General features: G+C 43.8%; 1 protein-coding gene across 2 annotated transcripts in view; it reads left to right on the top strand.

The window, feature by feature from the left end:
• Positions 1-1,132: 1,132 nt before the first annotated feature.
• The window catches only part of GRID2 (glutamate ionotropic receptor delta type subunit 2), a 704,126-nt gene continuing 692,391 nt past the window's right edge, over positions 1,133-12,867 (top strand). For both annotated transcript variants that reach the window (XR_007203777.1, XM_048304515.1), the window contains exon 1: positions 1,133-1,303. Coding sequence is in view for 1 of the 2 variants with exons in the window: in XM_048304515.1 (XP_048160472.1) it covers positions 1,216-1,303 (88 nt within the window). In the remaining variant the exon portion in view is untranslated. The remainder of the gene's footprint in view (positions 1,304-12,867) is intronic.

The raw sequence follows: 12,867 nt of genomic DNA, 5'->3' as shown, positions 1-12,867 counted from the left end.
CAGTGAAGTTGCAAGGTTAAGTAAATGGGGTGGGTTGGGTTTTTTATTTTAAACTGAGCATAACACTTCAAAAAGGTTCTCTCTCCCCCCTCCCCCAATGTATTTTTAGGTTGTATGCACTCCTGCCTATGTCTGTTCCTTAGTCCCAGTTGAAGATTTCAAGGGAGTCGAGGGCTCTATATTGTTTCTCCCATGTATTGCAGATAGGGGGAGGAGGTGGTTATTAGAGAGAAGCGCTCTCACTCGCTCGCTCTCTCTGTTTCTCCCTCTCTGGCTGATAGCACTTATCTCTCGCTCTCTCTCCTTCTCCTAGGTGATCCATTTCTAGGCAACGTGCTGGCTGGTGCTGGAGCTGCCAGCTCTCTCTGCATCCCACCAGCAAAGCAAGCTCCAAAAGCAACCTGCAGACCATCATCTGCTTTCCTCTGCCTCGCTCCGGGTACTCCTCCTCTCGCTTCTGCCCTGTCCAACCACCACCTTGCGCGACAGAGACAGCACGCTGGGCTCCATTGGCAGATTTTTTTTTTTTTCCTCCAGTTGTGGGAAGCGATTTTTCTAAGCGAAGGGTGGGGGGAAATTTCTGCATTACTATCTGCATTACCTTGAAGTTCACTTTGTTTTTTGGCCTCCGGGGGGGCTTTTCCTGCAGGAATCTGGCTGCTGGGAGCGGGATCGCCTGCTCCCTCGGTCGCCCGCTCCTCCCACCTCGCTGAAGGCGAGCTATTTGCTGCGGGCTCCTGGGGCTTCTCTGGCCAAGAGGGTTTGTGCGTGTCTGCTTGTGTGTGCGTGTCTGCTTGTGTGTGTGCGTGTGTCTGTGTGTGTGAGCGTGTGCGTGGTGTGGGTTGGAAGTTGCTGTGCAGCAGCGGGACCGAGCGGATCCCTGGACCCAGCGGAAGGATGGGGATTGTCTGACCAGCAGAGGCGTCTGCTGCCCGCGGCGGCGCCCGGGCTGGATGGATTTGCTGCCGGCGCTCCCAGCAATTCTGGTGCTGCCCAGGAGCCCCGCGAAGTGACGCGGGGTTTCGCCGCGGAGAGAAGCGCTAGGAGCCCCGGGCTCGCTCCCTGACCAGCCGCGGCTCTGCGCCAGCCATCGGGATTTTACACGCTCCTCCGGCTGCACCTCAAACTCTTGGGCTTCCTGCGCTGCACTGTCCTCCACGGCCGCACCGTGTGGCGAAGAGATCTGTTGTTGTAAAGCCTGGACCTCTGGAGGAGATGGAAGTTTTCTCCCTCATCCTGGTCGTGTCCGTCTGTTGGACTCGAATCTGGAAAGCGGCGATTGCAGATTCAATCATTCATATCGGTAAGGGGGTGCTGCGCCTGCTGGTGCTGCTGGACACTTTTCCAGCTCTCCTTTGCAACCTTCCCTCTCTTGGAAGGCTTTCCCCCTCCCCCCGCTGCCCCTACTCTCTTTTATCGCTTGATCGCTTGCTTTTTTTCCTGTTGTTTTGTCCCCTCTTATAACTGCTTTCCAGCCAGGATCTTAGGCGTCCTCTTTTTCCCCTACTGCGCTGTGTAAAGGTTTCTTGGCGGCGGGGTATGTGCTTTAGACCTTGAGGTTTTGATGAGGCTGATGATAGGGGCGCCCAGGGCTCGGGCGCTTCCTCGGTTCCTCCCCACCTCCCCTCAGCTCCAACCTGCCTTCCGCTGCCCCGGCTCGCCCTCGGCCGGGGGAGACCCCACGCCTCCCCGTGTTCCTCACACCGCGGAGACGGCCACGGAAAACCCCCACCCCCCACACTTTTTCTTCCTTCACACCCCCCATCCCGCCTTCCTCTCCCGCGGCGGAACAGGTGGTTTGGCAACGTGAGCGCTTCCCCTGCCGCGGGCGGGCAGGGCGGCCGCGGGGGCGGGGGGCTCTGGCCGTCCGGCGCCCCCTTCCCGGCCGCCACCCCGCCGGCTCCGGGCGCGCCTCCCGGAGACGCGGCTCTCGGGAAGGGCAGCGGCCTCCCCTCCGCCCCGGGGGCAGGGGGCAGCTCGGGTGATGCCGGTGCACGGCGCTGCCCGCACTCCCGCCGCCCGTGCCCCCTCGCTCCCCGTTATCCCGAGCCATCTCCGGCACGCCAGCCCTCCCTCTCGGCGGGCGCATCCCTGGGAAGCGCCGAGCCCCGCTGCCGAGAGGCGCTTCGCTCCCGCGCCTGGCGAGAGCGGGTCGCCCCCCTGCGCCGGCCGGGGATGCGCGGGGAGGGAGAGCAGCGGGGATGGGGAGATGAGGAGAGGAGGGCGCTTCCCCCGCGGCCGCTCGCCCATCTGCAGGCACCGCACGCAGGCGGAGCGGGGGCGGGCGGGCGGCCGACGCCGCGCTGCCCCGGGGAAGGTGCATTTGGGGGCAGGGTCCCGCCGGGGTTTTGGGGAGGTTCCTGAGGCGGTACCGGCCCCGTCTGTGGGGCAGCTGTCGCTCTCCCCGGGGCTGGCTTTATAAATATGTCTGCCGGTGCTTGTCGTGGGGACCCGTAGCGGGTTTCTCTGGAAGGGGAAGCGGGGAGTGTTTGGAAAGCCCGGCCGTCAGGAGCTTTCCTGCAGGACACCGATATTTGGGCAGCGGTGCACCAGCCCTTCGTGTAGCCGTCCCCGAGCCCACAAGCCACCGCTCCGCTTAGGTACCGCAACTTTATAGGGGTCAGTCCTTTTGGCTGTGTGCGACTGAAGCAGCAAATATTGCACAGGGGAGGTAGCGCTCTATGCCCTCCTTTTAAAGGGAGAAGGACTTTTTAATGCCTCCCAGTTGTAGACTGTTAAAGCGACACTAGGAGACAGCCTTAGGATTTCTTTCTTAAGAGCTTGTAACAAACGATCACGTCCTAGAATTTGGGGGGAAATTTTGACTGTGTGGCAGATGAGTTTCTTTTCAATCCACTGCCGCCCGTCCTCCTGGCTAAAGGAGTGCTGCTGGGCAAGCTGTATGCCTTTGCATTACCGTCAGGGGAGACAGCAGCTTTCCTCCCCGTGTGTTAATGAAAATTTGTTTGGTTTACTTGTTTTATATGATAAATGCATCACATTTTAACTCTCTTTTTAATTTTTTTTATAATGCTGTTAGTGATTAGATACATCAACACAGTAAATCCTCATTGAAAGCAAAAAAAAACCCAACCCAAACTAGCAAAACCAAAGTAGTTGCTTCTCACACAATTAATTTGTCTTGAGAGACAATTAGTACAGTTGACAAGGGGATTAACTCTTTTTATAGACTGGCTTATGTTGCCCTGAAAATGGCAAACTATGTAACTGTTATACAGAGCTTTAAATCTACTAAAATGAACACTCTGAAAATAAATGATCTGAAATTAGAACTGTTTTAACAGTAAGTGGTACACAGCTAAATATTCCAACTTGTATAGCTCACAAATGAAAATTTGGCCCCGAGTAGCACCACTGTATTTTGTGACCTGGTCTTCTGACCCCCTTTTGCTGTTTTCCACTCTTACTAAATAAACTTATGCATAAAATATTTAGACATAAGTAAAAAGCTGTATTTATTTAAATGAGTCAGCAAAAGCAGTAGCATGGTACTCTATGAAGAAATTAACTATAGAACTCTTAAAGCCAAAGAAAAGACCAAAATGCTCAGTTCAGGGGAAAAGAAATTCTACCAGAGGGAGTACTGATGCCTTAGGCAACAGACCAAACAAATGCATTATCTTTTTTTCTCGTTCTGCTGTGCTAAGATATTCAAGTGGAAAATATTTTCCATGTTTGAGAGGGGCAGATGGTCATAAGAAATAACATGCTACCTGTGAATACCCTTTTCCTAATAGTACATACTTTTTTCAATATAATGCACAAACTCTCTTAACTTGGCTGTGTTTTATTTTATGTGTTTCCTGTAAAAGGTTTCTTTCTGTCTCAAAGTATTTTATCAAGCATCTCTTAGACAATGCCAAAAAATGTTACAATTTAGTGAGTAGACATTAATGACTTGATGATGTCAGTGGGAGGGATACGGTGACTGATACCCATCTATGATAGTGCTTTTTCATATTCCTGTCTTCTGTGCACAGTTTCTAATTTGATCATTAGAGCAGGTCTGTGTGTATGTAAATGTGCACATTTAAAAAAGAAAGGTTTTCCTGTGTCATATTGTAAACATCGGTAGAGCTGCTTGTAGTCTGTACGTTTCTGCTGCCCTGCTATTATAAATAGGAACTGGCGGTTCAGAAAGACTACATTAAGCTCTCTTGTGAAAATGGTGAAATGAATCGACTCCACTATAATTTTCCTTACCCTTATATAAAAAAGAGAGGGGCAGGGTTACCATGTCAAAACTGTGCAATCCTGTATTATGCTGCTTCTCTCAACCCGTGCATTGATTGAGTAATTTCATCAGTCCCACATTACTTGATTGCTTAGAAGTTTCCTAATGATCTGTATGCTGTAGGAAGAATCTGAAAGTCGTGAGTGGAATGGTAATGATTCTGTGTTTTATGAGGCTATTCAAAAAGTCGCTCTGATTTATGTAGCTCGAAAGCTCCCAAGTCTTTGAGATTAGCCACGCTGCCTGATATTTTCTTCATACATCAGTTGTCCCACACTCCTCACTCCCTAAACAGGAGTTTAGAAGAGTGTTTTAATTAAGCAGGGATTAGGTGGCATTCCTTGTCAACTGCACAGTTTGCATATGCTTTATATCTTCTACCGCTGATAGTCTCATGCTTTTATATCTTGTACTTTGTGCTCATTATTTTCCCCTGATATGTACACACTTATGGATTTCCTATTGTGCCTATAGAAACATATAGGCAGATACGTGTGTTTTAGGTGCTGCAAAATCACCTAGGGCAGCAGTCACATTGTGTGGTACAAAAGTTTTGCTGAAAAAATACACTAAAGTATTTTTGAAGGCTAATTAATCTAGTTCAGCCTCCCTGATTACTTCAAGTTGGTTTTCATGTTTATCAGTAACTTCAGTCATACACAGTCAGTTTACTGCCCTTGGCTTTTTTATTTTTAATGGGAAATTCATAAATATATGTAAGATACAGTTATATATATATTATATATGCTTCTACGTATAATTATACATCTGTTTTTAATATATATATTTTTATATACAATATTTTTTTTTCTGAGAGAGAAAACTAATTCTGCTCTTACCTCACTCTTCTCAGCTTTTAGACTTTGTAGGCCAGGATTGCTGCATTCCTTGTGTTGGACAAGTTCCCTATATTGCTGGGTCCTTAGCTTTGGCTCGTACCTTTAAGTTCTTCTGTACCATAGTTAATAATATCAAGGCAATTCCAACATGGGGTCTATTGCTTGTTTCTCCTCTTGATATTAGTGGTGACTAAAATGTTTTTGTTTTTTTTTTTTTGTAAGGGAAAGGGATTCTTGTTGCTTGGTGGTATGCACGTCCACGTTTCTTCTTGTAAGCTGATGTGCTACAATGCAGCTTGGGTTGTGTTGTGAATTGGTAATGGGGATTTAATTTGCTGTGCTGTTGGTGAAGCCTCATTAGGAGGTATGTAGTGTACGCCACTAACTGTTCATTACAGTACTCTCACATACATTTGTAAAGCACAGGACAAACAAGCAAAACAGATTTATTAAAAACAAATAAATCTCTGTGTGCCTGCAGTGTCCGCAGAGGAGCACTCAGGTCCCTGTTTTCCTTGCTCTAGGGTGTGGGAAGGTTACTTGCTTATTTTAAACACACCTAGGAGTGTAGATCTGGAAACCCAGCGTGCTGGGGCTGAGCAGCCAGGAGGTTCTATTAGTAACTGTGTTCTACTTAAATGCTCAGCCTGCGTGACAAACTCTCTGCTTCTACGTGCCTTATTTCTGAAACACTTTCCCAGGTGCTTAGGTTTGTGGTAGTGTTTCAGTCCCTGTGAAGTGTGTTAGTTACTCTGTAGCTAAAGACAGATGACTTTGCATGCCATGGATTAGGATTTGCCATCATCCAAAAGCATGTTTGCCATTAGGTGTCACTGCTTTCTGGAGTGTTTCTTAGTCATCCTCAGGGCCTGATCCAGAGTCTGTCATAATCCAGGTGAGTTGCTTAGTTGACTTCAAAAGATTTTAAGCTGAGCCTGTGGATTGCTGACCACAGCAGGCAGCTCCTTTTCATGTTCCTAAATAACTTGTAGTGTTATATCAGGTTCCTTGCCCTTGATAAAGGCAGAGTAAAAAAAAAAAAAATCAACCATCCGTTTTCAAGTGGTGCCCTAACAAATGTCTGACATGGCAATCACTGCTGCTACTCTGTGCTTTCACATGAGTACTTTGGGATGCACTGAGCCTTTATTCTCACAATGCCATCTTTGAAAAAACACACTGGAGAAAAATCTTTCAAGACTGTGACTGCATAAACCTACCAACTAAGGTTCATTTAACTTAATGAACAAAGGCATTAAGTATGGTTCTCTTCCACTCCCTGGCCCTGTAAAGCAAGTGGCATTGGCAAGAGATGACTTCTGTAAGCCATTAGGTTACTCCCTAGATATAGACTTGAACTTACATTATTTTCTTCCATTTGATGTATAGCTATCTATAATCTGCCATGACAGCCTGGTTTTGGCTGAAATTTATTGGAGGCTTTTGCCTTTTGAGTTGAGGTTTGTATTTTTACCCTTTGTTTACTGCTACTCCATTGCTTTATTTTTTTTTTTCAGCACAGTGAAAAAAGGTTTTAAAAACAGTTTAAGTGTAAGAGTAGTTCTATTTGGCTATCAGTTTCTAATTAATTTTCTTAATTACCTGGGTTATATATGAGAACATGGTAACACTCTTTCCATCTACACTCTCTCCAAACATATTTTGTTTTGTATCTTTAATGTTCACAAACTTACTAGACACAGATAATTACCATTGATGTTTGGGCTTACAAGCGACCAATAAGAAAAGGAAGTAGTATTCAAGTATTTTGAGCAATTATAAGAAAATGATCAAACTTTGAAAACATATTTTGCACATATATTATGATACATAGTGGTATGTGCCAAAGGTTGATTTCAGGTAATACATTGGTAATGAGGCAAATTCAGATACCTTTCTGCGTCTGCAAATTTAATTGTTGCTTTTTTTTTTCTTCTTGTTTTTTCATTTAGATTTGAATTCCAGAAGAAGTAAGTTATTATCTAAGCTGTTGAAATTTTGAAGAAAACTTTAATTTCAGATTCAGGGTTGGCATGCATGTCAGAACTTGGGCAGCTCCACACCTGCGCATCCTATAGACCTTAGAGTCCAGTTCATAGCTCTGGTCATGCTCACACCCATTTATGAGAGCCTCAGATACAGTTTGTGCTATCTAGAAGTGCCAAGAGCATGACTGTCACAGCACAAAAGTAAAGCATAACAGGCAGGTTGTTGGCAACCTGACAGTGTGGCTGGGAGCTGGTCATGACAGCTCATGTTTCTTTGAGGTGTTTTGTACCCAAGGCTGGTGGTGTAGTCCCTGGCTTCCTACTGGGCTTCCTGCATACAGATGCACTTCCTCTCCTTCTGTGGTGTTACATTATCTTCCTGCATCATGTATTATGTCTGTGAGGAAGTAGTTGCTGGCCTGTTGCTTGCAGTAGTTACCAAAATGAGTTTCGTTGGCCTTTTCCGGAGTAGTGTTGACCATGGCTTCCTCGCTCATCTAGGCTAGAAGACTGTATTGGAAAAGGTGCAATACTGAGGGAGTGCAGTGTGACATGTGGCGTGGAATATGTGCTAAATGGATAAGTTTGGTGCAGTGCTAGTTAATCCATCCTCAATACCAGGTAACGAAGGCCTGGGCAAAGCCTTCTGGGCACAGCTTTAAGCTGGCTTGTCCATCTGAAGCAGCACGAGGAGAAGAGGAAGTGCTGTTGTCACCCCCACAGAGGCAGGATGTAGTTTTGTGTTCTTGTCATAGTAATTTAAACACCAAGACTGATATGGAAGCATTTGGAGGAGGAGTGGGTGAGGAACAGGTGTCTGTCTGGATTTCCCATGAGCACCGTCAGGGCACTTTCCTCTGCTATTCTTCAATACAGGAGTCAGGCTTTGGTTTCTGGTTATTGCTTGCCAAGTAGTTGTGAGAGCTGGTGGAGTAAGGGAAAGATTCTCTTGTGTCTGCAACCACTATAATTAATAAAGGCTTATGTGACTTGGAGAGTCATAAGTGATCTCTCTAATATGGAGGACACAGGCTGAAATTGAAGGCTAGTAAATGAAATGTGCTGGTGTTTGGATGACAGTTCTGAAACCTGGCAAGGGAGCGTGTTTGATATTGTGCAGTGCTGTAATTTTGTAAGGTTCAGAATTTATGTCCTAGTTTCAGTGATAATATACTTAATTCAGAGAAGGAGGTATTTTGTGTTCTGTATTGTACCGCAGAGTGCACTTCAGCTGGAGAGACTTCTTCCTGCTTTGGTCTGGGACTAACCACAAAAGCTCAAGGAAAGGATATTGTGAGAGCTGTAAGTGCTGCATTAAATAAAAAGAAAGAAAAGCCCTCATAAAAAGTGACACTTACTTAATGAGAAAGGATAATACAGTAACTACAGCATTTCTGTATAGCATTAAAGTTATGGTGGAAGAGGTGGTACAGAGGCAATTACTCTAGTTTTAGTCAACTGTAAACTGGATGGATTTGTAAGAGCAGGGTTAGATTTAAAGTAGATTTCCATTACACACATTAGTTGTGAAATGATGGGGGAGTAGGGTGGAAAAGACGAAAGGGAAAAAGTTTCTTGAAAGTTATGCTTGGTTTATCTGACAAGCTGTATAATCAAGAGGAAAATGAAAAAGAAAATGAGTAAAAATGCAAGGAGGGGAGGAAAATAAGATATCAAAGGCAAAAGCCACTAGTTCTGTCTGTTTCTATTTCTTTAGGAGCTATATAATGCTCCTGTAAATGCTATGCTCAATGGAAAAGTTCTGAACCGGAAAGGGGAAAATGTGAGGATACAGAATTTAAATGAAGAATTAGATGTGTATTTTAATGTATTAGATAACACTCTGTGCTGAAATGCTAATTATTCCTAATTGTTTTATTTGCTTTACCCATGAATAAAATATCACATATCTAATAAAATATGCAGTGAAAATAACTGTAAAATTCCTCCTGGAGCCTTTCATGCAGCTTTAAAGGATTTAATACCTTTTTTTTCATTGCTCTTTAAAACATTAACTTTCTGTAATCAGTTGGATTGCTAAGGCCAGTATCCAGTGAACCTAACAATAATTGCTTGTTTTGCAGAACAATTTTTTGTTAGTCCAACCATATCTTTCTCAGAGGCTTAAATCGAGTTGGTGATTTCATTATAATAATTCACTTGTGATAAATCAAAATCAAACAGCACCACTCCAGTGCTGTGGAAAGGAGCTCCGGATGATAGCTCTGGAGAGAGCAGAGGATGGCAGAACAGCAGACCTGAATGCCAGGCCTGAATTTGCTGTGCCTAATTTTAATGTATACAGATAAAACAATTTTGCAAACCCATTTTTAAATAACGAAATGAAACTTTGTACAGGGCAGGTTTCCCTGCCTTGGGATGCCAACTCCAGACCTCTGTTTGGGACCTAGACCTGATGACAGACAGTAAATTGCTTTGGTTTTAAAGCATGCAGGAACTCATCTCAGTCAAGCTCAGCCTCCTGAGCCTTTGGGATGTTTTGAAGATGTCAGTTGTATTTCTCAGGTGCCAGGACACTACTGCAGAGTTACCTCGCTGATTACAATCACTATTAAAATTGTCTGGCAGTGTACCCTGGGCTAAAAGCACACAATGAGGGTATCTCCAGACCATACACTATTAAGCAAGGATATTTCTTTTTGTATACCCTTTGCCTTCTTGCCATCTTTATAGTGTTCAACCTAAACATTTGAGAAATATTTTAAAACCTTTTCATGTACTAGAGAGTTGTTAAAGGGAAAAAGACAGTAGAAAAGATATTTCTTGCTCAGTGAAGCCACTGTAGAGTAGTGGCAGTGTGTGGCCAGTGTACAGCGTGGTCTGTGGAAAGACGATAGCTATTTTAGGTCTTATTAAAACACATTAATTTCTCCCTTTCATTGTTTTTATTAGTTTCTTTCTCACATTCCAGGCTCGTGGCAAGAAGTTGTGATGGTCACTTTGTTCTATGCTCTTAAATATCTGCTTTTAATGTCCAGGAAGAAAAAAGTGAAACATACCATAACACAAATATTTGTTATTTGGACGGATAAAACTGTTTTTTCTCTGGAAATTTCCTTGGAACTCCACTTATTTGACCTTTTTTTGAGACAAATACACCTCGAAAAGTTGGTTTTTATTCTTAAAGGTAGTCTTCCTTCAGCTCTCCTCTTTGGGAATAAATAGGCTGAAGAGTATTGAAGTATGTCCACTAATCTATTTGCTAGAAGCATCTTTAAAGATTTACTATTCTGGAGCTATTCTAGCTCCATGCTACAGGTTGATAGAAAGCACTGTGTATGTATTAATGTATGCATATAGAATATATAAATAGGTACTTTTTCAGTAGTCAGAAGAACATTCTTATTGAAAGTATTTGACTGGATTTTTCTTTAATTTGGGATGGTATTAGTTTCCATCTTAAGTAACAACACGAAGATTCGGGAGGCTTTTTGCTTGCAGGCAGGAAGCCTAACGTGAATACAAATCATGAAATGACACCCCACCGTGCTGGAAGTTGTACAAATATGAAACAAAAAGTTGGCTGTCAGGAGATTTGAAGATGAAGTGAAAGAGAGGGCTTGGATCTGTCTGTGACTCGGTTTGTACACCTGGAGACTTGTGTGTCTTTTGAGAGGTAGATTCACTCATTCATGTTTGTGAATGATCGCTTTGGGTACAAAGGGATGAAAGCAGGTAGAAATATCTACAGGGATGTCCTGTCAGGGCAGGTGCTGTGTGGCTGGTATCAAAATTTCCTGATCTGGGGCTGTGAGGTGAAAGAGTTGACAAGAAATGAAGGGCAGCAATGTGTTTATAATTATTACCTACAATATGTTATTGCCAGTAACACTGATTAAATTGGCCAAATAGAAACAATCATTACCTCATCAGCTGCCACCATGTTACTCTCTGAGTTTACCTAGTACAGGAGGTAATGCATGGTTATGCATATGCCCACTCTCACTCTCTGTCTCACTTGGACAAATATTTCATAGTACAGTTTTGGAAGACCAGGTAGGAGGAGAAAACCCCTTCTTGGGAAAGTGGAACTATATAAGTTGCAAAATTCCCTACTTTGTTTAAAGGAGATACTTTAATATAGTCAATTATTCTGAAAGTATCTGCAGCCTTATTTGGAAGCCTTGCGAAGCTTTTGTATTGCTATGGAAATATTATTGAAACAATCTCGAGAAATGATTTTCCAACTCCTGGAAGCAGCTCTCCTGTTATGGAATTGGATTGCATCCTGGAGATACATGAGAAATGCTCATTTACTTGAAAAAGTTCTGCCATTTTTGGTGTCATTGCAAAGCGTATAGGGCCTATGTCAAATAAAATGGCTGAGGGGAGTGGGCCAGAAAGAAATACGTGTTCTCTGCCACAGAGATGCTCTGGGAGCAGGACCACTATGGGCAGGGTTCTGGTGGTGCCTTCTATGTGGGAGCTTTATAAGGGGATTAGCAGTGGTGGGAGTTGGCTGGGTGGTGAAGGGATGCAGGAAACATTTGGAGGGGTTGGCAGGCATGATGGGCAGCCTATCTCTGTAAGAGTACAGGATGCCTGTACTCAAGGAATAGCAGGAAATGTTATGTTTGGAGACTGGGCTTTATGTTTGGGACAGGCCTTGTAGGGGAGGGCTATATGCCTATGCATATGAGAAAAGTTGGGAAATCCAAAGGAGCGAGGGACTGGAATGGCACAAATATTACCGAAAAGATTAATAATATAATGCAAATGATGCTTTGAGAACAACATAGCTAGGAGATAATATTAAGTTTTAAAGAAACTAAATTATACATTAGAAAATGGGATTGTTTCTCACTGTCTAGCCTCTATAGCTTTTACCATACAGCATTTGGTTTGTGTGGTAGACCTTAATTTTTTGAGTTTTTTCAGCCAATAATTGTACCTGGTTATTTGGCAGAAAAGTGAGATCCATTTTACCTTTGTATTTTTTAATACTGTTGTACACAGATGCAAACAATGAGTACTGAGGTGTCATCTTCCACTCCTCTCCTTCCAGGGTAACTCCAAGAGTATTGTACCTTCCTGTGCCTCAGCATTATCTTAGCATTTTATTTCATAGGCTGGTCTGTACCATGCCTCCTTTTAAACTCAGCTTCTGTGGCTGGTGAGTAGGAGGAAGGGATGCACACAGCCACAGCTTCTGCTCCATTGATTTTTGACCTAATTTAGGAAGGAAGGAAAGGGTAAATAATGCAGCTTCTGGATGCAAAGCCTGCCGTGACTTTCATGGAATGAGGGGGCGAGTGCTAGTTTTCTCCTCATCTCGAATAGCTGCATAGCTTGCTTTAAAAGTTACATCTTTCTTCAGTGAAGCTCCAGAGTGGTGAGTGGATCTCCTTTCACGCTTATCTTGTGGCATATGTCCTCATTTGGTCTGGTTTTCTGTCAACATCCTCCTTGTCCAACCCCCATTCAAGGCAGTAAAGGCACAGCCACTGGCTTGTGTTTCCTGTAAATGAGACACATTAAGAACTGGGATAGTAGTTTTTTAAAATATTTTTCTGTTTGAGGTCAATGATTTCTAACAACAGGGAACGATGTGTGGAAGGAGGAGGTAAATACTTCCTCAGGGGAAGGTAGATAATGATAGCATTTGGAAACTGCTATTGCTGAAAATCATCTTAGGATTTAGTCGTTAAAAAAAAAAAAGAAAAAAAAGTCTGTTCATTAAAGTACTGTGGGGTTGGAGGTTTTCAGCATTTTTTTAAAGGGATGCATTTTTCCCCCCATTTTTTGTAAGACTGCCAAATGTCCC

Source organism: Corvus hawaiiensis, chromosome 5, assembly GCF_020740725.1.
Source record: "Corvus hawaiiensis isolate bCorHaw1 chromosome 5, bCorHaw1.pri.cur, whole genome shotgun sequence".
NCBI lineage: Eukaryota > Metazoa > Chordata > Aves > Passeriformes > Corvidae > Corvus > Corvus hawaiiensis.
The sequence above is the reverse complement of the archived record's forward strand: the minus strand, read 5'-3'. Positions and strand labels throughout refer to the sequence as shown.